The sequence below is a fragment of the Urtica dioica genome, chromosome 4 (assembly GCF_054948205.1).
Source record: "Urtica dioica subsp. dioica isolate 48M chromosome 4, U.dioica_male_clone48M_v1_H2, whole genome shotgun sequence".
Taxonomy (NCBI): Eukaryota; Viridiplantae; Streptophyta; class Magnoliopsida; order Rosales; family Urticaceae; genus Urtica; species Urtica dioica.
Window position 1 is genome coordinate 2507164 of NC_142759.1, and position 22145 is coordinate 2529308.

The following is a 22145-nucleotide window of genomic DNA, read 5'->3' on the forward strand; positions in this document are numbered from 1 at the left end:
TATTTATAAATGTGTGTTTGTGTGTGTGAATTTCATAAGTCCAATGTTTGCCAATATGGTTGAGTGAGAAATGGGCATGCATTAAACTGTATAATATATTATTCAAATTAATAATAATTATTATTATTTATCTCTATGTTTTTTTTTAAACTATCTCTATATGTTTTCAGTTCTGCAAATTCATGCATTTTTTACCGAGACATAATATTTAAAATATAAATGAACCAAAAGGATAATACATGAACATACATTCATAATTTACAATTTTAAAGGATTATAAAAACTTTTAAACACGTTATTAGTTAATTATTACTCCACTATTACGCAAATAATTTATTCCCAAGTTATTAATATTGCATATAGTGAAGAAAAGGGAAGCGGAGGTGAGCCATGTGGAAGTAGAGTTCGATCTCATCCTAAGCAATTATTAATGGGCCGTAAACCCTTAGTGAGTTCGATCCGGTCCAAGTCGGTCAGATTGTTTAAAACGACATAGTTGTTGTCGTTTAATAATAATAAAATATCAAATGAGTCGACCAAAAAATCTCATTCAGGCATGACCCAAGTCTTTAGACGAACCTTACCCATTTTACTCCTTTGATTTTGAAGTGATGAGCGGTGCCACGTCACAAGAGATCACATCGTCCGCCATAAGATCCAGATTTGTTTACCAAGTCTACATGCGTCGTTCAAACACCTCACAACCAGACGAGGTCACAAATGAGTTGAATTGACAAGTGTCCCTAAAAAAAGCGCACTTCGGCCTAGATATTAATTCATCAAGCTATGCACACACTTTTTCATATATATCGCATCTGTAATTATTGAGTTTGGCTTTTTTTTACTAATGAAATTGATGAGTTAGAACTTTGTAATTGAGATCGCCCAAGTAATAATATCATTATTATCCCCGAATTGCTTCTTTATTTTATGTTATATTTAGATACATGTATTTAATCTCGAGCTTTTCTTAATATTACACGAAGAATTCTTGAGATCCACACAAACGAAATTAAAAACGACATATAACTCATTCAGTGTTCGTGATTATTGGGACCTATTTTGGCATCAACAAGTTACACCAAATGAATTGATATAAAAATCGCCCATTAAAGTATAAATTATATTTTGTAAATAATGGATATTTGAAATTCTTAAAAAAAAAGAAGAAGTTTTTCAATCAGTAAATAATAATATTTTTTATAAATGAAATTGTAAACCGTAAACAAAGAAAATTAAATAGAGTAAACAAATATAAAATATAAACTATAAATATCAAGATAAATGAATGACCGGTTTACAATTTAAAAAATAATATTTTTGAAATAAAAACTCTAAACTCGCTAGTCTTGAGATAATTACTACGGTACTACCAGAAACAATTACCACGATCAATCTTATATCCATTGGGTGAAGATAATCACGTTCACACCTTTTTTGGTGGCTAAATGCAATTAAGCCCAGGCCCAATATAATACAGTCCAGGCCCAATCGAAATCTTAGGCGGCAATATGAATAAGACCAATTTTTGTTTGAAGCCAATTGTCTCTCCCGCCAAGACTCATTCTCAAATCTCAATCCCTGATTTCTTCGTCTTCTCAGCTTCGATTCTGGTTCGCCATCGATTTCCTGATCTCAGTTTCTTCTTCTTGCTTTTTTGATCAATGATAATTTCAGTTCCGATTATGTTTCAGAGATAATACATCGGATGAAACCATTTTGCGGTCAATGAATCTATTTGAGTGCTCCGTTTTTGTTTTCCTTTTCGATTTGGATATCGATTTTTTGGATCAGCCTGAAGTGAAATAGGAATGATTGTTTTCGTACCTTTGAGTCCTTTTTTTTGTTTCAATCTGTGCGTGTATACGCAGGACTCTGACCGTCGAAGGTCGTCTCGCTTCAGTAATTTTTTAGATTTTTTTTTAAACTAGGGTTTAGTTTTGGGATCGGTTTTATTTTCAAGAAATAAAAAAGAAATAACCATGTTCGGTGCCTTTCTTTGTAGTTTGGAGATATGCGAGATTTAGATTTCTTTAGATATGAAGTTTCAATTGGTTTTTGACAGCTTAGCTTATGTTTCAGGAAAGTCGTATCGCCATGGGAAGGGCGAGAGAGCAAAACAAACGTATTGCGAAGGTCCCAAGAGGCCGCAGATCAAGTGTATCCAGTTCTTTCGAACCAACCGGTGAGGCCGAAACCCATCTATTTCGCTCCAAATATAGTGATGTTTGATTTGATAAATGAAATTCTAGTCCCTCACATGTCTGAAATTATGTTCAATTAACAAAAGCTGATGTCTTTAATTCTTATAGTTTTTTCGGCTATAGACTTCTTTAGTTTATTTGTTACTTCTTGGCTTTTCTTGTTGAAATTAGATGATAGGAAAAGCAATGTCATTGATTTTTCTGTAATAAAAAATATTCAACGAAAATGGCAATTTCGCACCAATGAGTTATGCTTTAATTATACATCGACACCGTTTATTTTAAGCATTTCTTAGCCGTTAAATCATGTGATATCAAGTTCATGCGTGGTGAGTTTTCACATATGCTTAAAAAGACATTAACTATATCCTTAGGTCAATCTGCATTAGAGAAAGATGTGCATTCCTCACCCAGCCATACAGTAAATGGATTACAGAACCCACCGACAGCTCTTCCCAATACAAAGATTAAGTTGCAGCTCTATCCTATCGATGAAAATACCCGCGTTGGACTAGTCAAGGTAAAAAATCTGAAACCATAGAGAAAAAGACAATGGTGATTTGTGTTTAGGAGTTGGGTTGATTGATTTCTCTCTGTGGATTTTATTTGTTTCTCTAGAATGGGATACACCCATATTTGGAACTCACACTAAGACCTACAAAGAGGATTTCTTCAGTGCTCAGGCACATAAATAACAAGTGGGGAAGTTCGAATGTCGCTCTGGGTGAGCCAATGCTATTGCCATACAATATGGATGGAGATATTTCTCGTTGCAGAAAGTGGACGATGAAAGATAATGACATCCGAGCAGGAGATGTATATACTTCTATTGGGAGACCAGCAACTTTTCGCTTAAGGTGTGTTGGCTAATCTTTGCCATTGGTGTACCGTCTGTGTTTTTCAGAAGCTTGTAACTAGATCTTGTTATATTTCAATCTATCTTTTTCACTCAGTAAGTATATATATATATATTTTTTTTTTTTTTTTCAGGTATGGATGGGTTCTGACTTCTGAACTCAAGACCTCTGAGGAGCCTTCTGCACCAGCAATTCCTTACACCGGCTGTTTACAATCCGAGAAAGATCTCATCGCAGATGTGAAAATCTCAGATAAAGACGAGGTATGAATTGTGGAAACAAGTGAATATATCAAAATAATCAAAATGAGACACAAAGTTCGTATCGCAGATTTTGTTTTAAATGCAATGCTTGCTGTTATTATACAAATTTTCAGCGATTATTTGTTTAACCTCTTTCTGAGACGCACCTCCCGAATGTTGAAATACTGTGAGCCGAAAAAACTAAAGAAAGAAAGAATGAAATCTAGAGTTTGATTTGTGTCCAGTTTGTCTTTGAAATACACTTTGTAACAATCAATGGTCCTATTAGGATGATGTACAGAGGGCTGATAGCGTATCTGAACAAACAGCAACACCATGGATTAACGAAGTGACAAATGTAAGCATGGGAGCACTTCTTTTCGAAGCATCTCTAGAGGCTAAGTTAAACACCGACGAGCCAAGATCGACGGAGAACAACACAGACTTGCGACCAGCCGAAACCTCAATGGCTCCTCTGTGGTCTGATAGCCTAAATGATATAAGCATTGGAGGCCTCTTCTCTGAAGCATCATTACAGGGAAGGTTCAACAATGGGAATAATACCTCGAAGTCTATTGCGGGCAATGCAGATTCGACTCAAATATTTTCGGATTCTCTTGATGCTTTTCTCTATGCCCGAACTAGATGTCCTCAAGGTCCAAGGCCACCTTCTCACGACTCGCAGACGTTTATCTTGGACGGTGAAGAGACGTGTCACGCTTTTCCCGTCCCAAAGTTCTCTTCTTCGGGGAAAAGGGTCTCTGCAATCGGTGGAGATTCTGGGTCGAGATCCTTCAAGTTTCCTAAAATTGAAGAGGTCTGTGCACTAATCGCTCATTGACTCATCTGGGTTGTATGTAAATATTTTCTACATTGACTCATCTCTGCATCCGCTTTGCAGATCAAAACTGAAGCCGGGGTTTCAGAAGATCGGAATTGTCCAGATTCTCAAACAGATCTCTTTCTTCATGATGAAAATAGCCTCGGGCTCGGAAACATAAATTGGGTAATCATTATCTTAATAAGTGTCTGTACTCCACGTCCCTTCTTGATTAGCTTATTTAATTAGTACTGTTTGTCTGATGCAGGCTAACTCGTTGGGACCGTTCGATCTTGGCCTATCTGCTTCAAGAAAACTCATCAAAGAAGAAGATCATCGACCACTGTAGTTATGTTCTGTAGTGTGATTGTGAAGAGAACACGTAAAATACGTACTGCAAAATTTATTTTTTTAGCCCTTAAGTTAAGTGGATGATCTGATTGAGCTCAGAATTGCATATAGAAGATAGCTGTTCATAAAATAGTGTAAAATGCTTCATACTTTTGTTATCCATCCTATTATCTACATGTAATATTGAGTATTTAGAAATTTGAAAAAAAAAAGAGAAGGGAAAAAAAAAGCTACGGAATTGAAATAATTATTTTTGAAAAAATTTATGTGTGTATTCTCTTTTACTTTTTCTCATCTTATTTGATTAAGACGAGGCTATTTTATGTATATATAATTGTATTGGCTATGCCACTGTAGAATGTAACATATTCTTACAGCTTTATTGCAATATTGGACTGGATTGCATGGCGTCTATGGACCCCAGAAGCTATGCCAATCATGCCCGCCAAAAGTAGGTATTTCAACGCTTAATCTTTTCAAGAAAATTGTTCCCAAAAGAACCGAAAAGAAAGCTTCACTTCTTTTCTTGGCAATGAAGACGACACACAAAAAGTCAAGAGAAAGAGAGATACCTAAAATGGCCTGGAAAACAGAGGTGACCAAAGTGTTGGCAAATGCTTCCAAGGCAAAAGCAGGCCAAAAAACCTTTCTTTTCACCATCCCAAAAAACCTTTCCACTTCAAATATGTCTATTTGTTCTCACTATTTCAGCCCATCTCTTCTCTTTACTATGCCACCTAGTTTGCCTTGCTCCCTCGAAAAACCATGGGCTGTATCCAAGCGAGGCCGAGCTTCACGGGAAATCGGTTGGGCCTCGAGAAGCTCCAACCGGATCGGAGCCACGTCAAAGGAGGTGGAAGAAGGAGAAGAGACGGGCCCGTTGAGCCCAAGATCGAGACTAGTATTTCGACAACTGAGAAGAAGAATAAGAAGAAGAGGATTGTTGGAGATGAGGATGCAAAAGGATGGCCTAAGTGGCTAGTAGATAACATATCTCATGACACATTGGCAGGTTTTGTCCCAAGAAGTGCCGACTCATATGAAAAGCTTGCCAAGGTTTTTTTTTTCTCTCTCTTTTCTTTTGGTCTAACTTGTAATGCAAGTAAGGTTTGTTGGAATTTGTTTTGTAGATAGGCCATGGGACGTACAGCAACGTGTACAAAGCTCGGGATAGAAAGACGAAGAGGATCGTCGCACTGAAGAAGGTCAGGTTTGACACGACCGAGCCCGAAAGCGTCAAGTTCATGGCGAGAGAGATAACGATACTACGGAAGCTTGACCACCCAAACGTGGTCAAGCTTCGAGGTCTCGCCACTTCGAGAATGCAGTTCAGTCTCTACTTGGTCTTCGACTTCATGCACGCCGATCTCAACAAACTCTTGTCCCGCTCTGGTCTCAGCCTCGACGAAGCTCAGGTTTCTCTCTTGCTACGAGTCTTTTCAGGACATCTAAAGAGTGAAAAAGACCTGTATTTTTGAAAAACTTGCACATTTTTTGTCTCCTCCCTGAAACAAGTCATACTCAGGTCCAATTCCCCACAAACGAATTGAATAAACGATTTTTTTTTTCCTTTATTTTTTGTGCATACAAGGTCAAGTTCTATATGCATCAACTTCTATCGGGGCTTCGACACTGCCACGAAAGAGGAGTTTTGCACCGAGACATCAAGTCCTCCAACTTGCTGCTCGATAAGAGAGGAACGCTTAAGATCGCCGATTTTGGGCTGTCGACTCTTTTGCAGCCAAAGCCAAACCGTCCTCTTACGAGCAGAGTTGTGACGCTTTGGTACCGAGCTCCCGAGCTTCTGCTGGGCTCTACAGAATATGGGATCGGGATAGACCTTTGGAGCTCGGGTTGTATATTGGCTGAGATGTTCATTGGTAGGCCTTTTATGGCCGGAAGAACCGAGGTTTAAGAATACACGATCATCAACTTTGTCTCATGTTACCTTCTAATTTTAGTTGCCTTTTGTAATATGGAAGGGAAAAGAAAAAGAAACAATTAATAATTTTGGGTTAGATATTATTCTTTTGAATAAAAGAAACTTCGTCTCCAAGTTATGTCGTTTTCATGAACTTTTTTTGCATGTAGGTTGAGCAACTTCACAAGATCTTCAAGCTCTGTGGCTCGCCTTTAGACGAGTTTTGGAAGAAGATGAAACTTCCGATGAGCTTTCGACCGCCTCAGCATTACAAGCCGAGTTTCGACGAGGCTTTTAAGGAGTTTCCGAAATCGTCTTTTCATCTATTGACTCAACTCCTTGCCTTAGAACCTGCTTCTCGCGGAACTGCTGATTCGGCTCTCCATAGCGATGTCTCTTAATCTCATAATTACTGAGACAAATATAAAGTTCATTGATGCACTAATTCTAGCTTTTTTTTTTCAGTTCTTTAGCGCGAGCCCTGTGGCGTGTGACATATCGGCTCTACCGGTAATCGAGGCAGAGGAGGACGAGCCAACTCAAGCCAACGACAAGAAGAAGTACAGAGTTTCACCTTTCTAATTTTGTTTATACTTCTTATTCTCTTGATTCTTGACCAAATTCATGATCTTTTTGTTATTCTCTTGAATTTGACTCTCTTTTTAGGGGGATGAGATCAAATCCGAAGAAATCAACTCAAACGGATCGCGAACATCTTCCAAAGTTCGATGAGGTAAATATTATGTGTTAATATTTGGCAATGATTAAAATCACAGACAATTAGTTGAGGGGGGGATGGAAGGATATTTTTTTTTTCTTTCTGATATGAAAAATAAGGAACTACAAATTTTTTGAAGCAAAATACAAAATTTTCTATGTAATTTTTTTTTAATTGAGAGTGGCGTAATGTGGCTCCGCTACTGATCAAAATGATGGTTACCGATGATTAGCTGACAATTCAATTTTACGGAATATGTTGATTTGAGAATTTTGATGGAATTTCATTATTTTGTATAAGAAAAAAATGTTAGAATTCGTGCCAACCTTCTGCCGGAATTACAAGAAATTCAGGTTATATACAATAAAATTTTACATTTTAAACCTTGATCTAACAAAATAAATTATCAAATATTTAGCGATATAAGCTACAAAAACATAAGTATTTGTATTTTAATCAACGTTTTGTAAATTTTTCGACATACTAAGATTTTCTTTTTTCCTCTTTTAAAAAGAAAAAGAATTACGATGTGAAATCGAACAGCCAAGAGATGGACAATAGTGAAAATGAAAGAAGTACTTCCTCAAGCAACAAACAAACCGGGGTCGAATATCGCATCTTTTCTCCAATTAATCTCACCTCAAACCAACAACTAAAAGGGATTTGCTCAAGATCCGAGGCTCACCCAAGCGCAACGAAGAACATTGATCCCGAGGCCCTCAAAAGCTTCTCGCTCTTGCACGCCTCAGTGTCCGATACCGTGAATCAAGGCAAAGGAAGCACTTTGGCTCACTACTTCAAGTCATTTTCGGCTTTGGATTTTCGAAGTCGAGAGCACAACGCAGTGTCTGAATTAACTGTGTTAGATGACGAATAATGATAGCCCTAACTAAGAAAATTTAGTTTCACATAATAGGAAAAAAAAGTTCATTTTTAGTAGAGTTGTTTGCAAGGTATGACATTTTCAGCTCGAAATTTAAATTTCATAATTCAATATGCAAAGAGATAAAGTGCTAGTTTGGCATTTATGTGATTAAAAAAAAGTGTTCTAAATTCTGCTGCCAAAAGGTGTTTGTTGAATGTTTATAGAATGCCGTTTCTTGTAAGTAGAACCATGAGTTGGTGTTTGATAAAATTAGCAAGAATGAAAAAATAGACATTTACTATTTATAATTGATTATAACATATTTTTAGATACTTATACCTTAACGTGGGTGTTTATAGAGCATAAAAAAAATTATGATTTTAGTGACTTTAAAACTATTTGATAAAACAATATAAATACAAATTATAAAGATAAATAGAAAATGTGAGGATACAATGATCGAAATACCGTTACCGTTCCGGGACTTAGATTTTACTGGTATCCGAAGATAAGCTGAAGAATATCGTGGAATTCAGAAAAAGAAAAGGAAAACTGTACCGTTGAGAATACCGTTACCGTCGAAGAATACCGTCAAATATCGTACTTACCGAGAAGAAAGTCGTGAATAAATATTGTTAAAAAAATTCATACATAACTTAGGATAAAAATGGAAAAAGCCTTCAATAATAGTTCAACAAAAATTTACCACAAACTTAATGACATAGTTTAATACAAAGTACAAAATTAAAATAATGATAATATTTATATTAAAAATCAACTAATTATACATAAAATTTTATATTCTACAACTAATTTAACAAAAACACATTCAAATCTAAATCCTATTTTCGGATATAACAAAAAAATTGAAAAAAAATGGATACATATTCCAATTAAACACAATAATGAAGTTATAAACTAAGAATTTGAATTAAATCATCAAAAACTAATGACAAATTTCGTGAAGAACACTAAATTTCATCAGATTTTAAGAATTGTCGGTATTTGATCACTTATCGATAATTTTATGTCGGAATGCGTGAAAATTTGCTTAAAAACAATCGGAAAGTTGAAGGATTCCCCGGAAAACGCCGGAAATCGGAACGATTTCCTAGAAATCTAAGAAAAATTCCGATTTTGTATATACCGATACAGGGATTCTAAAAAAAACAGTTTCCGGTCTAGTTTCCGACCGGAATCCGCGTAATTTCAGTGTCATCAATGCACTGATGAACACCATTTTTCGTGTAAAATAATATAATAATTTTTTTTATAACACCTAAATACACGGTTTTATCTTTTTAATTTAAAATGAAAAATCCCTTTTTGATTTTTTTGCATAACCTATTTTACCAAATACGTTAAAACGATTAAAATTAAAATTATAACTCCCAAACCGAGCCAAGTCATTTGTATAAGCTTTATTAGTTGCTGCTTCGATCTAAGCTCCACAAATTTTATCTTTAGACCCTTTCTTTTTTAGGTCTCACAAAAAATGCACTGTCAATTCTTGGTGAACATTGACTTCGTGATAAAATTATCAATGCATTGATTCAATATCACGAAAAGCATTGCTCAATGATAGTGATTTATGAAAAGCTCTCTCTCTCTCTCACGCGCGCGCGCACGCACACCCCAATAGTTAAATTTTACTATATTTTAGTCAACTTTATATTGTTTAAGCTGTAAGCCTGTAACATAAAAGTATAACACACTTATTATGATAATCATATTAATCAACGATACATTACTTCACCGTCACGACAGTTTGTTAAAAAAAGTTAGACACCAATTTAAAAATTCAAATGTACAATGTATGGGTAATAAAAATATATATCACGTACATAAATAGGTCTGATACCAAAATCACGGTCTAAATCACAAGTTCTGCTTTTCTTAGATTTAATGAAGAATTAATGAGACAATAAATTTATTTAGTTATGATAATCACGGACACTGACTTAAAAATAAATGACGTTCCTAATTATCCCCACTCAGCTGATAAAAAAAAAAAAAAAAAAAGCATAATTTTTTTTCAAAATTTCCCCAATCTTTCCTGCTCGATTACAGTTTAAATTTATTCGTAAACTAACCATGCCCATATATAACCCCATCCTAAAACTTGGCTAAACAATCTAAGGCTTGTGTAGTTCTGTACAAGTTACAAAGGATTAAATTTCAGTTACAGATGATTGGCCTATTGTACGGATACGGTCGATTGGAATACTGAATTTTTTTAGAGAATTTAAAAATGGTTGAGACAATTTATTTAAATTGCCGGAATTTTTTAATTCCCGGTAAGTATTTGTCGGAATTTTGAAATCTTGGCGGAAACACACAATTACCAAACAATTATATAAAGAAATGATCAACATAAGACTACTGCAAAAATAAAATAGGCATATAATCAAGCAATAAACATAAAGATCCCACTGACAAACCTCTCACATATATTCGGATGAACTGTACATTTACAAATATAGCAAGACCAAAAAAAAAAAAACCGTAAGTTTGAACAAACCATGCATACACTGAAATAATAGATAGATAATAGGAAAAGAGTGGGTAGCTAGTCATCGTAATAGGTATCGACGAACTTGCTCTTGATCCACTTGAAGCTGTTTTTTAGCGAGGACTTGAGTTTTCCCTCCGCCGCGAACTTGTTGTACGTGGCAACTCTCCGCCGCCTCTTCACCTCCACACACTCCTCCACGTGGCCTCCGTTGAACCTGTACGCCTTGTCTCTCTCCTCCTCCGACCACTCTTGTTGCCCGTACAGGTTCGAGTAGTTCAGTCCCGGATACGATTTGCTTCGTTCCATCACAGACCGAGATCAGAGATCAGAGAGAGAGAGAGAGAGAGTTTTGTTTGTTATGTGATAAGATATATGAATATGGATATATATTGTGCTAGTAGTGTGTGTATTTATTAGTGGAGTTTGCATGGCCACTACTAGGGTTTGGTGTGCTGAGTTGGGTTATTTTGATTTTATTTATTTATTTATTTTGTTAGGAGGGTGAGTTTTTGTGGCAGACAAGAACTCCGAGGTCAATCGTTTAAGTAGTGACAATGGATATGTCATACTCCATTACAAATATATAATAATGATAAGGAAGAAGATATATATCTTATGCCGAACAAACAAAATAACAGATCAATATTAAGATAATTTCTTGTATAGCCATCATTACGGTTTCAATTTGTGTTAAACAACAACTAAGAATGCTATGCTTTTTTGCTTTATTTTTATTTTTATTTTGTGACAATGAGATGTACAACTAAGAATGCTATGATTTTTTTGCTTTATTTTTATTTTTATTTTGTGACAATGAGATGTGTGGGTATTATTTAGACTGAATATAAGACATATGTGTATTTGTATGGTACCGTATATTGTGGGGTTTTGTGCATATAATATGGTACTTTTTTTAAAATCAATTTATTACTGACTATCGGCTATCTTAAGCCTTTTTTTTTCCATCTATGTTTGAAATAATAAATGCGAATGCTATTTGTGTAATATTGTAAGCTGTCATCCAGACGTATATAGATACGAAATACGTCTATGTTGGGACACATTGTGCCCTACTACCATTATATAGAAGATATTGAGTTTGATTTTCAACTTTAATTCTAATGGTGTCAGATCATTACAATTATTTTCTGATTTATATGATTTTTTATTTATTTATATTTGTATGTGTTATACAAGTGAGGGAGGCATGCCAGCATTAATGCTGTTTTCAAGGAGTAGAGTAATCAATATCTATATTTATTGGTTTATTTATAATTGTTTGGTTTCATAATAAATCATATCATCTTCGTAGCTTTATATATACCCCTTCTTTTTGCTCCTTTCCTTCAACCTTTTTTAATAAGATTTTATTTTGCTCATTTGGATTAATTTGGTTGTATTAATTTATCTTTAAAGCGGCTTTATTGAAATAATTGAAATGCTTTAGCATGATATATAAAGTTGGAATGGGTTGGGACTTGGAACAACAGCAAATCATGAGCACAAAGACTGCTAACTATTCCATACAAAAAGATAATAATAAAAAAGATGCAAAAAAACAAAATGAAGAAGATGATGTTCAAGTCAGATACCAGAATTTCTATTTAAAAAAAAAAAAAAAAAAAAAAAAAAACGATTGTTGCGGTGGAGCCCAAGTAATTATGGTCGTGGGTAGAGAATGAGCCCACAGCAGTTAGGCTTACAAGTATATTGGGCCCACTTAACAACATGCGTGTTAGGACAAGGTTTTTAGTCTGATCTGGATAGTCTCTATCTGGTAAGAATAATGGACAGTACAGTACCCATTAACTATGAGATTTTATACTACATAATAATTACCTTGCTTTATTCAACTATAGATATTATATCCATCTTTTAAATATATATTTAGTTAAACCTAAAAGCAGTCTTAAATCGCGGAGTATCATGAATTTTTTTCCAGTTAAACCAACCATGGTCCGCATCTTATGATTTGGATGTATTATTTACTAATGCTTCAGTTTTCATAATTGTTATATCTGATTTTTAAGTCAATAGAACTAGTTTTAAATATAGATTTTAGCATTACTCGTTTACCTGATTTCAATCATAATAAATGAATAAAGGACAAGTAACGCAATTTGGACGCCATTTTTTTTTTATTTTTTTATTTTTACTTATATATTTACATGAACAAAATAGCTTCTCAAACGAAATAGAAGAAGGGGAATTTCAAACAAATTCCTGAGATTCAGTTTTGATTGGTTTTGATTTTGAAAGACATATTTACTTGTACTACAAGTAATTACCAGAACAGATAATCTAAATAAGATCTGGTTTTCGGGCATCAAAAGAAATCGGCACCGTCCTCAATGTCGTCGGTTTTGATCGATCCATTTTTGGCACATAAGATTCTGTACACTCTTCTCGAACATACCTCACCGAGTCTCCTGTCATCACCAAGTAACCCTTCTGTTTTCAAGTCCTTGAGCAGAAATTCCTTTTCGTGAACCTGTTTCATTCATTACAATATAATCGCTGATTATTATCTTCCTCAGCAAGCAATGTGCCCATTTCAGGTGAAGATGCGAACACAGACGCTATGCAACAAGAAACAACGATCATATTAAGGGCGTGTTCGTAATTCATAATAACTGACGTGACAGATTGAGTGGGTTTTGAATCACACAACAAAGTTTATTTTCTAATTTTCATGTCTATTTTCTATTTATACATTGAAATTATATCAAGCACTGAACAAAAAAATATATAGACGGCTTTAGATTACGTAACTAACAATAATTAAATCAGTTCAAATTAGAAAAAATAAAATAAAAATAAAATATAATTCAACTGAAGTAGGCGTTCACAGTCTAGCTTTAACCCATCACGGATCTTTTATAAGGAAAATGGGGCTTTGAAGCGAGTAATTTTATTCTGTCAACCAAGATAGTAATTTTCTATGGCTTACCGATTTAGATGGATCCATATAAACTCTCAGAAGCGACTTCATGGTGGGATATTTCTTCCATATAGCAACTGCATACCGCGGCTGTACCTTCGGAATAGCTACTAAAACTTTTAACCTGTTGACCCAAAAATGTTATGTCAAATCATGAGTTCCAATGATTAGTTGTGGAATTAGAAAATTATGCATTTTGTGTTCTGATGTGGGAAATATATTTCTGAAGCGTAGACCATATGCAATGAAGATTCACACTATCAACAGCAAACACTCTGATAAATAACCAAAGCATAGAGTCTTAAAGAAATTAACGGAGATTAGTCTCAACTAATACAAAAATTCAGGGCAAGAAAAAATAAATTAAAAGAAGCAGTTGAGATGTAAACGAAGTTGATATAACGTGTATCGAAGCAGGGAATTCAAATCATTCTCACCACAAATTGTTTTTTATCAAGTTCTTGTCTGTAGAGTCTTTGGGAAGAGCCGAACCATTAGCATTAACAGATAGCCGTGTTAACTTCTTTCTGCAATTCAATGAGAAGAAAATTAATAATATTGCTCGGCAGATAATTATAACCATCAGTTCTTATTTACATTTGAGGGAGAACTTTGTGCATGGGTCTACCTTAACATACCCAAAAGTACGCAAGAAGTGTTAAGATTATTCTTTCAAGAAATAATACCGATGCCTGATTAATTAAATATTTAAATAAAAACCCAAGTGTTGATACCTAAATAGGCAAGATGCCAAACTAAATGTCAAACCAACAACATGTTCAGCTAGCTCCGCCTCGTCTGCACACTGTCTGGAATGTACTTTGTTAAAGTGAGTTGTTAATTTTGCGAAAACCTGGAGTAAAAAAAAAATATAAATTAAATTGAGAAAAATATATGTGAGAAGTTAAAAATCATAAAACGGGATGTGTTTTTCAGCTTAAACTGATTCACCTCCTCAATAGGTGGACGCCTCCAATTGTTGTTAACCGATTGGTTCTTGTATTGCTCTTGTTCCCTGTGACCATTATTGAAATATTGCTATGAAAAATGCAAAGTTATTTACAGAATTCACATAGCATTTCAGAGAGGGCAGTTATGATCTCTTACTTTTTATCAATATATGACTTCAACTTATTTGTTAGGATACACACTGTGTGTGATGGATAACGACTTTGAACTTTAAAAACATCGTTGAACAGAGAATCGTTTTTTATAATGTTACAAAATTCTTCAGCTTCGTAAACGAGCAGTACGTAACGAATCTCTAGTCCATCGCCAGCAATCTGTCAATGACAACCGGTAGAGAAGTAAAAGTAATGATTAGGGCTTACCCAAGATAGAGACAACGGAAAATCAATGTTCTGTGGTTGAAGCTTGATATAAAATAAAACACAAAAATCATACTTCATAACATTTTTGGTAAGCCTCTATTCTTCTCATCCAAATTTGTATGGATTACTCACATAATGAGATGTACAACCTAAAAGAAAAAAAAAATCACAACCTTCTTCAAGGGCTAAGCTTTCTCACTCATAATCACAACCAACTATGAGCACTAGTTTTGACGTTAATAAAAAAAAATGGAAGGTTATAACCTGTGTAGTTCTCGCTCTCACGGGAATCTGCAGCGGACCAAATTCTGTGGGTCTTACTCTTACTGAAACTTTAAATTCAACCCAGAAGATGAAGTATATTTACCAATAACCTTAACATTGGATAATATCTGAATTTTTTGGTTCATGTTACACGGAAATTGTTTGGCTCGGGATCTAACCATACAGATTCTAACAAAAAAAAACCATAAAATGTGAAATTGGAGAAGAGAACAGACACTGCCAATATACGTACAGAGAAACTGCAATTAATTGCTTTAGAATACATTTTAGTTACCTCATTCATGTGTTCCGTATTAATTGCTTTAGAATACATTTTAGTTACCTCATTCATGTGTTCCGGAACTTCCATGGTCCACAAAATGGATTGTTTGAATGGGTTAGATGCTATACGGAAGTTTATACCCTTTTCGGAAAACCTTGTAAGCAGATTTCCTAGAAACAATAAGAAATAAAGCCCAATTTAAATCTGAAATTGACATGTGAAGATGAAATAGAAAGCATAAATCGTGAAAATACCTCCAACTGAACCCATTTCAATTACTTTCGCATCAATCTCTGCCACAATTGACTTTAAAGCAGTCTTCCCATTTTCCCACTTCTTCTTTTCTCTCTCGGTTTTTCTCAACTCTGCGGCTTCAGCTTTAAGAGCTTGTTTTCGCTGCTTCTCTTGCTGTATCGTGAAGATCCATTGGATACCGAATTTGGAACAAAATATTGGCATGCATGATATCAGACAATAATGAAAGGAAAAACAAAACTTACAAGCAACTTTGCCATTTTCTCCTCTTTTAAACGAATCTTTTCTTCTTCTGTTATCTTCTTTCTTCTCGTTGCCTCTCTGCCATTGTTATTCTTTCCGGTCTCATCCTTGAGAAGCAAAACAAACTCAATGGTAAATATTAGTAAAATAGAAAAAAATAATAGTCACCAAAACCTTTAGAGACGAAATTACCCGAGGAATATCATCCTGCGAAGGGGTTGAACCGAAAGAAAAATCTTGAGACATATTTGTGCCAGATTCAGTATGACCTGAAAACATAACACATAACCGCTAACTTTTCTTGCAATACTGTAAAAATATGTGTATATATGTATTCATGGAACTTGCCTGAAAACGTGGACGTGGACTCAGGATTTGAGCTCAAAAAATAGAAGTCTTGTGAGGCTTCAAAACCAGTTTCAGCTGTCTCATTCTCTTTCCCAGTCTCTAGATTCAGTCGACCTTCGGACTCATTATCGGAGTCCAAGCTTATGAATCCAACACCCGAATCTAGAAATAGAAATTTTACAGTGCTCAAAATGACTTTATGGATAAATCGGAACTCTAACACATCATGTCCAGTAGTAACTGTGATCCAATAGTTGCAAATCTACACACCTGACAGCAGGGATAATACTAGCACTATCATCATATCAACTTTTTTTTTTTAATCAGAAAACGATCATACTAAACCCCAAAATGTACAACAATTATCAAGCCGCGCCAACAAGCAGCCATTTCCACAAACTCTAGCCATTTATAATAACATGAAAGTTACTATAAATTAAAGTAATTATGGAACATGACGACAAAACCAAAAGGAACACCAATTACTACTCAAATTAGAAAACGCCATTTCCAGAAGAAAAAGAAAAAAAAAATATCGAGCGAAGAGCTCACCGGAGAATTTCGCAGCTGAGAATAAAGGCTTCGGAGCGGAGATTGGACCGCGTTTCTGCGGGATCAGGTCGTCGTCGTCGTCGATGAGAACCACTGAGTGGACAGTAGGGTTCTCGATCGGCTTCGAATTCGGATTCGGATTCGAGTTAGGGTTCGCGATCGGCTTCGACTTTGGGCTCGGATTCGGTTCGGGTTCGGTTCGGGGTTTCTTCTTGGGTTGGTCGTAGAACCGGATTGGGGAGAGGAGAGGATCATCGTCGTCGTCGTCGTCGGAGAGAACAATGTGTGGGTCCCCCATTGTCTGTACGGACGGAAGTTGGCGTAAGATTTGGCTCTCCGTTTTAAATTTCTTATTTGCGCGGGCTGCGAATATGGGCCGATATTATTTCAAGGCCTTTAAGAGCCGTTAAACGTTTAATGGGCTAGTTTCATAAACGCCCAATATTTAACAGGGCAGACCTTCTATTCAGCCCAAATTTCTCTCTGGAACCTTTGACGCTGATATTGATTATTTTGATAAGAAAATGGGAAATGGCCTAAGCAACTTTGATATTTTGACATTTATACCGGTAATTGTAGACATGAAAGTATACAGCTGTCATAAACTGTTGACTTACAAGTTTACAAATAACAACAATGGTAGATATATAGGTTCGCAGTTACTAGTAAAAATATCCAAAAATATAGTTTAACTTAGTTTTGGTCCAAAATATCAAAGTTGTTACTAGTTGAGACCATTTCCCAAAGAAAATAGGAAACGAAAATAGTTTAAATTATTTGGGAAAGAGACGGATCTATTAGTCTCTACTAACACATTTCTCATAATCAACTAAAATCATAAGTTGGCTACTTCTATTAATAAATTTGGAGAGAGAAATCTTTGTATATATTTTTACCCTTGTCTTTTATTTTCTATCCTTTTTTTTCTCCTCTCTTCTTTTTCTATCGCTATTATTTTTCTCATTTTTTTCATCCGACTACACTTCTCCTTTTTTCTGACTCTAATAAAAATAGAAAGCGACAAAGTTTGAAAAACTTGAAGAAAAAAAGTTTTATTGACATAGAAGAAACGATAGAATTTGTTGAGATGTCAACAAATGACATAGATGTTAACAAATGACATAGTTTGTTGAAAAATGCATGTCAACAAATGACACGATTCGTTGATATAGATGTCAACAAATAACATAATTAGTTGATATCGATGTCAATAAATTTAGGCTTGTTTGATTATTTGTTGGAGTAGCAAAGTTAAAATGTTTGATGGCAAATATATGTATGTAACAAAGTTAATTAAAGTACAAAACATTAAACAAATAAAAAAAATAAAAAGTTTGGTGGCAAATATATGTATGTTTTCAAGGATATATTTTTAAGAATATTTTTTTAATATAATTTTAAGCAAGTGTTGTTCATCTCATAAAATTGCGTCTGACACAAAAGTATGAATTGTTACAATAACACAAACAAAAAAGAAATACAAAAGACAAAAACCTAATATAAATTTATTTTCTTTGTTCATGATACTTATATTCAAGTCTAATCTCCTAGTATTATAAGCTTAATACAACAACATTCCGAGCATAAAATTTGTTGTTTTTAATGTAAAAAAGAAAAAGGAAAGAAAAGGAAGAGTCACCTAAGGTTCATGTAAATAACGTTTTATATTTTCGTACAGATTAACGTGTTCTCATAGTGTATTTCGGCATATGACAAACCATAACTATTACAAACTGTCAGTTACATTATATATATATATATATATATATATATATATATATATATAGATATTACTGTAGAACATATGAATGATACAATCATCAGTTTTTAAGTTCTTACCATAAATATATGAAACGTAACATATTCAAGGAAGTTCACAATAAATATGCTGTCATATTTACCATAACTACGTAGTACATCATATATCTATGATGTTAGAACATATACAAACACACTTGAATAAGTTGGGCCATACCGTATTAATTAAGATATGTATATTATTCGACCCCGTAACCACCACGATATTTGCATCTGCGTGTGCCATGCAATTGGTGGAAGAGAGGCACGTGATGGGCCACGGGAAGCCATGCCATAGTCACGTGACCAAAGCGAAACACAAACAAATACCTCATCACAAACACTAATGTCGCTTTAAAAAAAAAGAAGTGTTTAAATCATGCATGTTTTGGTTTGAAACTGGGGTCTATATTTATATAAATGTTACAAGTGGACACGTGACAGGTCAGTCACGTGGGTTGGTCCAGCGCGTGTCTTTCTCCAACCGGAGGCTGGTCGGGCGTGGCTTGGGATCTCATATTTATCATTTGGGATGAATAATGATCAAGTTATCTATGGGATTGCAATATAGTTTATAAACGTCACAAAGGGACAGTTTTGTGATTTTCCATGTGTCGTTTTGTGTTGTCCCTTGTTGACAAATTGACAATGCCAAGTTACCCAACTCTTTGATTGGATTTTTTTTTAATTATATTATACGCGTAACCCATAATATGAGTACGCAGCCCATAATATGAGTACGCATAATATGGTATATTTTTCTCTGCGTATATAATGACAAAATAGCATTTTTTTGGTATCATCATTTGTAGTAAGAGGGTATATTCAGTTAGATGTAAACATTTAATCAATTAATATACAAAACTATATACTTTGTAGCATAAAGAAATTAATGCATGGGAACAAGTCATTAGAAGGTTCCAAAAGGTCCATCAATGATCATATCTATCCATTAATTGTCTAGTAAATGTATCCTTCTCTTGTTTCAGACCATTTCTTTATAGCTTTTTTATTATTAATTTTTTTTTTTTTTTTTTTGCAATAATGTAGATCTTTAATTTCTTTTGGCAGCGTTTGCCTTCCCATCAAATGATAGGCAACATCTCTAAATTGGAGACCTGCAATTTTACAAGTGTTTCATAATTTCTATAAATAATCTAAAAAAATATGTGGTCCAAGATCTGCCACGCCGCACTAGAATTATCTCATGTTAAGTTATACCATTTTGCAAAATACACCTTTAGGACCTAGATTAAGTGGCACAAGTTTAAATTTTTTTTTTCTTCTTTTTTAAATACACAGTACTAAGTAAAAGTTGACATTTTAACTGAATGATAAATTGATAATATATAAAACCAAAATAACTATTTTTGTAGGTTTGAACTATTAAATACTTTACTAGTGATATCTCTATGGCATATATACACTTGAGCACAGCACATCACATCTAAGGGATATCGCAAAGTTATTTCCACTAATTTTTTTCATAAAAGTCCACACACAACTACTAGAGAGATAATCAATCAATGTTGGAGAGTATATAAGAGTTTGTTGTTGGCAAGTGAGAAATCAGTGTGCCTTTGGAGTTTGGACATGCCATGTGCCAAATGTGCCCAAAAAAATGGTTAAATATGTTGTTTTTGGTTTTTTTTGCTTTCTTAACTACTATTCCTTAAAAGTCAAACTAGCTAGTCACCCTTGATAAGCAACTTTAAAGAAAGAAAAAAATGTACAGCACACAATGACTTAAACGGAGGTTAAAGCAATATTTGACTATGAATATCTCACATATTATATATATATATGTAACAAATCTAAATTATAATAATTCCCTTCTATCGCCTTCAAATAATTTGAAACTTAATTGGGGGCAAAAGGACACTGAGGTAAAGACGAAAACAAAGCTTTATGTAATAATTTACGCATTTGTCTTCACTTGGGGGAAAGAAAAAGGAAATCACACAATCAATTCACATCACACCACTTTACGTTGCAAATTATTAACGTCTCTTTTCCTCACTTGATATATATTATAGTGTTCATTTTTATATGAATCAAGTCAACACCTGTCTCAAGCATGCCTTAGGGGTAGGGGAGACCAAAAAAGGCCCACCTAGAAGCCCATATGATTTGTATCACAGTGAATTGCCATTCACCTTTACACACTTTGATGAGTTTTTTTTTTTAGGGAATTGGATCCTGCTAGGTGGCGGTTTGAAAATTACGGGGCCGTTTGGTTTAGTTTTCTAAACTCGTTTTCTGTTTTTAAATTCTGTTTTCTGATTCTAATTTTTAAATTTAAAAAACAGATTTAGAATTACGTTTCAGAATATTTTAAATGTTGTTTGGTTATGTTTTCTATTCAATTATATAGAGATAAAATAGAAAACAACTTTTCATTGTTTTCTGTTTTCTAAACAAATTTCAAAGAAAACAGAAACATGATTCTAAATCTGTTTTCTAAATTCATAACCAAACAGTTTTTCTAAAACTGTTTTCTAGAATTTAGAATCAGAAAACAGAAAACGGGAACAGAAAACATAACCAAACGGCTACATGTGCCGGTGAATATATATATATATATATATATATTTAATCGTAAGAATAATGTATCTAAATTTATGGTTGTAAAATAATTTTTTTTAGATACGTATAATTTTTTTTATGTTTACAAGATATAATTTTTTTTTGTTCATTCAATTTATTTATTGTTTACAGTTTCATTTATAAAAAATACAGTTTGAACACTATTTTTTAATATATTTAAAATGTCTATTATTTTGGAATGTTTCATTATAAAACATTACTCCTATTATAATGACCATTTAAGATACATACAATTTTTTTTTATGTTTACGATATATAATTTTGTGTTTTTTGTTAATTTAATTTTGTTTATTTTTTACAATTTCATTTATAACAAAAATACAGTTTGAAAACCATTTAAAATACATATAATTTTTTTTATGTTTACAAGATATTTATTTTTGTTGTTCATTTAATTTTGTTTATTGTTTGCAGATTCATTTATAAGAAAAATACTATTTTTGAATATATTTAAAATGTCTATTATTTTGGAATGTTGAATTATAAAGCATTACTCCTATTATTATGACCATTTTGTATAATATAAACCATCAAGAAAATGTCTTTTAGAAAACTTGTTTTTATATGGGGACAAGAAATATATAAATTGCATATTCAAATGAAAAAAAAATGATATAAAACCTTAACCAAAATTAGTAAAAAGATTCGGAAATGTCTCGGCCCGTTAAACTGATAATTTAAAAATATTATTGATCTCCACATGATACTAGAAACGATGAACAACTGCTTTCTAAGATACAACGAAGGATGAGAAAGAACACTATACCAATGGCTCAACTCCAAACAAAATATTGTGCTAGAACTACCAATACAACTAATTTCATAAATAAATGGTTTAAGAAAAAAAAAATATAGATTAAGGTTTTGCTTTGTGTACCTAGAATGCTATCAATTAATGCTCGACAATGCTATCAAGGGCGCTTAATATACTTTTAACATTTTGAAGAAAAATGTTTCACGGTTAAGGGATATAACAAAAATATTTATGGCAACAGCAAAAAGTTATTCGAGCTAATTTTGCCTGATATTTG

General features: G+C 33.8%; 4 protein-coding genes across 7 annotated transcripts; 2 read left to right on the plus strand and 2 right to left on the minus strand.

The window, feature by feature from the left end:
- The first annotated feature begins 1550 nt into the window (after window positions 1-1550).
- LOC149399231 (TSL-kinase interacting-like protein) lies at window positions 1551-4746 on the plus strand. 2 transcript variants are annotated; one of them, XM_089612634.1, is made up of 8 exons: window positions 1551-1613; window positions 2083-2185; window positions 2579-2724; window positions 2823-3061; window positions 3195-3324; window positions 3593-4120; window positions 4205-4309; window positions 4392-4746. In XM_089612634.1, exons 2-8 carry the CDS (start codon window positions 2098-2100, stop codon window positions 4470-4472), a joined length of 1317 nt encoding a protein of 438 aa, XP_089468760.1. In that variant the 5' UTR covers window positions 1551-1613; window positions 2083-2097; the 3' UTR covers window positions 4473-4746. The 2 variants fall into 2 exon arrangements, with proteins under 2 accessions (XP_089468760.1, XP_089468761.1); XM_089612635.1 differs by lacking the exon at window positions 1551-1613 and adding an exon at window positions 1773-1888.
- A 407-nt stretch (window positions 4747-5153) lies between these two features.
- LOC149399232 (putative serine/threonine-protein kinase At1g54610) lies at window positions 5154-8247 on the plus strand. Of its 2 annotated transcripts, none has more exons than XM_089612631.1 (7): window positions 5154-5530; window positions 5605-5889; window positions 6066-6383; window positions 6566-6787; window positions 6861-6955; window positions 7062-7128; window positions 7628-8247. In XM_089612631.1, exons 1-7 carry the CDS (start codon window positions 5240-5242, stop codon window positions 7988-7990), a joined length of 1641 nt encoding a protein of 546 aa, XP_089468757.1. In that variant the 5' UTR covers window positions 5154-5239; the 3' UTR covers window positions 7991-8247. The 2 variants fall into 2 exon arrangements, with proteins under 2 accessions (XP_089468757.1, XP_089468759.1); XM_089612633.1 differs by having other exon boundaries at window positions 7657-7876.
- A 2147-nt stretch (window positions 8248-10394) lies between these two features.
- Window positions 10395-11010, minus strand: LOC149399233 (mediator of RNA polymerase II transcription subunit, putative (DUF3511)). The gene has a single exon (XM_089612780.1). It carries the CDS (start codon window positions 10797-10799, stop codon window positions 10548-10550), a length of 252 nt encoding a protein of 83 aa, XP_089468906.1. The 5' UTR covers window positions 10800-11010; the 3' UTR covers window positions 10395-10547.
- Window positions 11011-12702: 1692 nt separating this feature from the next.
- EME1B (essential meiotic endonuclease 1B) lies at window positions 12703-17073 on the minus strand. Of its 2 annotated transcripts, XM_089610322.1 has the most exons (12): window positions 16711-17071; window positions 16159-16320; window positions 16003-16079; window positions 15813-15917; window positions 15567-15720; window positions 15373-15482; window positions 14542-14717; window positions 14386-14449; window positions 14169-14287; window positions 13872-13961; window positions 13444-13558; window positions 12703-12984 (listed from the first exon to the last, which is right to left on the minus strand). In XM_089610322.1, exons 1-12 carry the CDS (start codon window positions 17006-17008, stop codon window positions 12820-12822), a joined length of 1635 nt encoding a protein of 544 aa, XP_089466448.1. In that variant the 5' UTR covers window positions 17009-17071; the 3' UTR covers window positions 12703-12819. The 2 variants fall into 2 exon arrangements, with proteins under 2 accessions (XP_089466448.1, XP_089466447.1); XM_089610321.1 differs by lacking the exons at window positions 12703-12984; window positions 13444-13558 and having other exon boundaries at window positions 13868-13961; window positions 16711-17073.
- Window positions 17074-22145: the final 5072 nt, after the last annotated feature.

Bases quoted from the DNA above. Each gene is read 5' to 3' on its own strand.
- LOC149399231 (XM_089612634.1), top strand. From the start codon at position 2,098: ATGGGAAGGGCGAGAGAGCAAAACAAACGTATTGCGAAGGTCCCAAGA. The intron at 2,186-2,578 runs GTGAGGCCGAAA...CTATATCCTTAG, and splicing joins CAGTTCTTTCGAACCAACCG to GTCAATCTGCATTAGAGAAA. The intron at 4,121-4,204 runs GTCTGTGCACTA...TCCGCTTTGCAG, and splicing joins AGTTTCCTAAAATTGAAGAG to ATCAAAACTGAAGCCGGGGT.
- LOC149399232 (XM_089612631.1), top strand. From the start codon at position 5,240: ATGGGCTGTATCCAAGCGAGGCCGAGCTTCACGGGAAATCGGTTGGGC. The intron at 5,531-5,604 runs GTTTTTTTTTTC...TTTGTTTTGTAG, and splicing joins CATATGAAAAGCTTGCCAAG to ATAGGCCATGGGACGTACAG. The intron at 7,129-7,627 runs GTAAATATTATG...TCTTTTAAAAAG, and splicing joins ATCTTCCAAAGTTCGATGAG to AAAAAGAATTACGATGTGAA.
- LOC149399233 (XM_089612780.1), bottom strand. From the start codon at position 10,799: ATGGAACGAAGCAAATCGTATCCGGGACTGAACTACTCGAACCTGTAC.
- EME1B (XM_089610322.1), bottom strand. From the start codon at position 17,008: ATGGGGGACCCACACATTGTTCTCTCCGACGACGACGACGACGATGAT. The intron at 15,918-16,002 runs GTAATTTCGTCT...TTGCTTCTCAAG, and splicing joins CGCAGGATGATATTCCTCGG to GATGAGACCGGAAAGAATAA. The intron at 12,985-13,443 runs GTAAGCCATAGA...TGAATGAAACAG, and splicing joins ATATGGATCCATCTAAATCG to GTTCACGAAAAGGAATTTCT.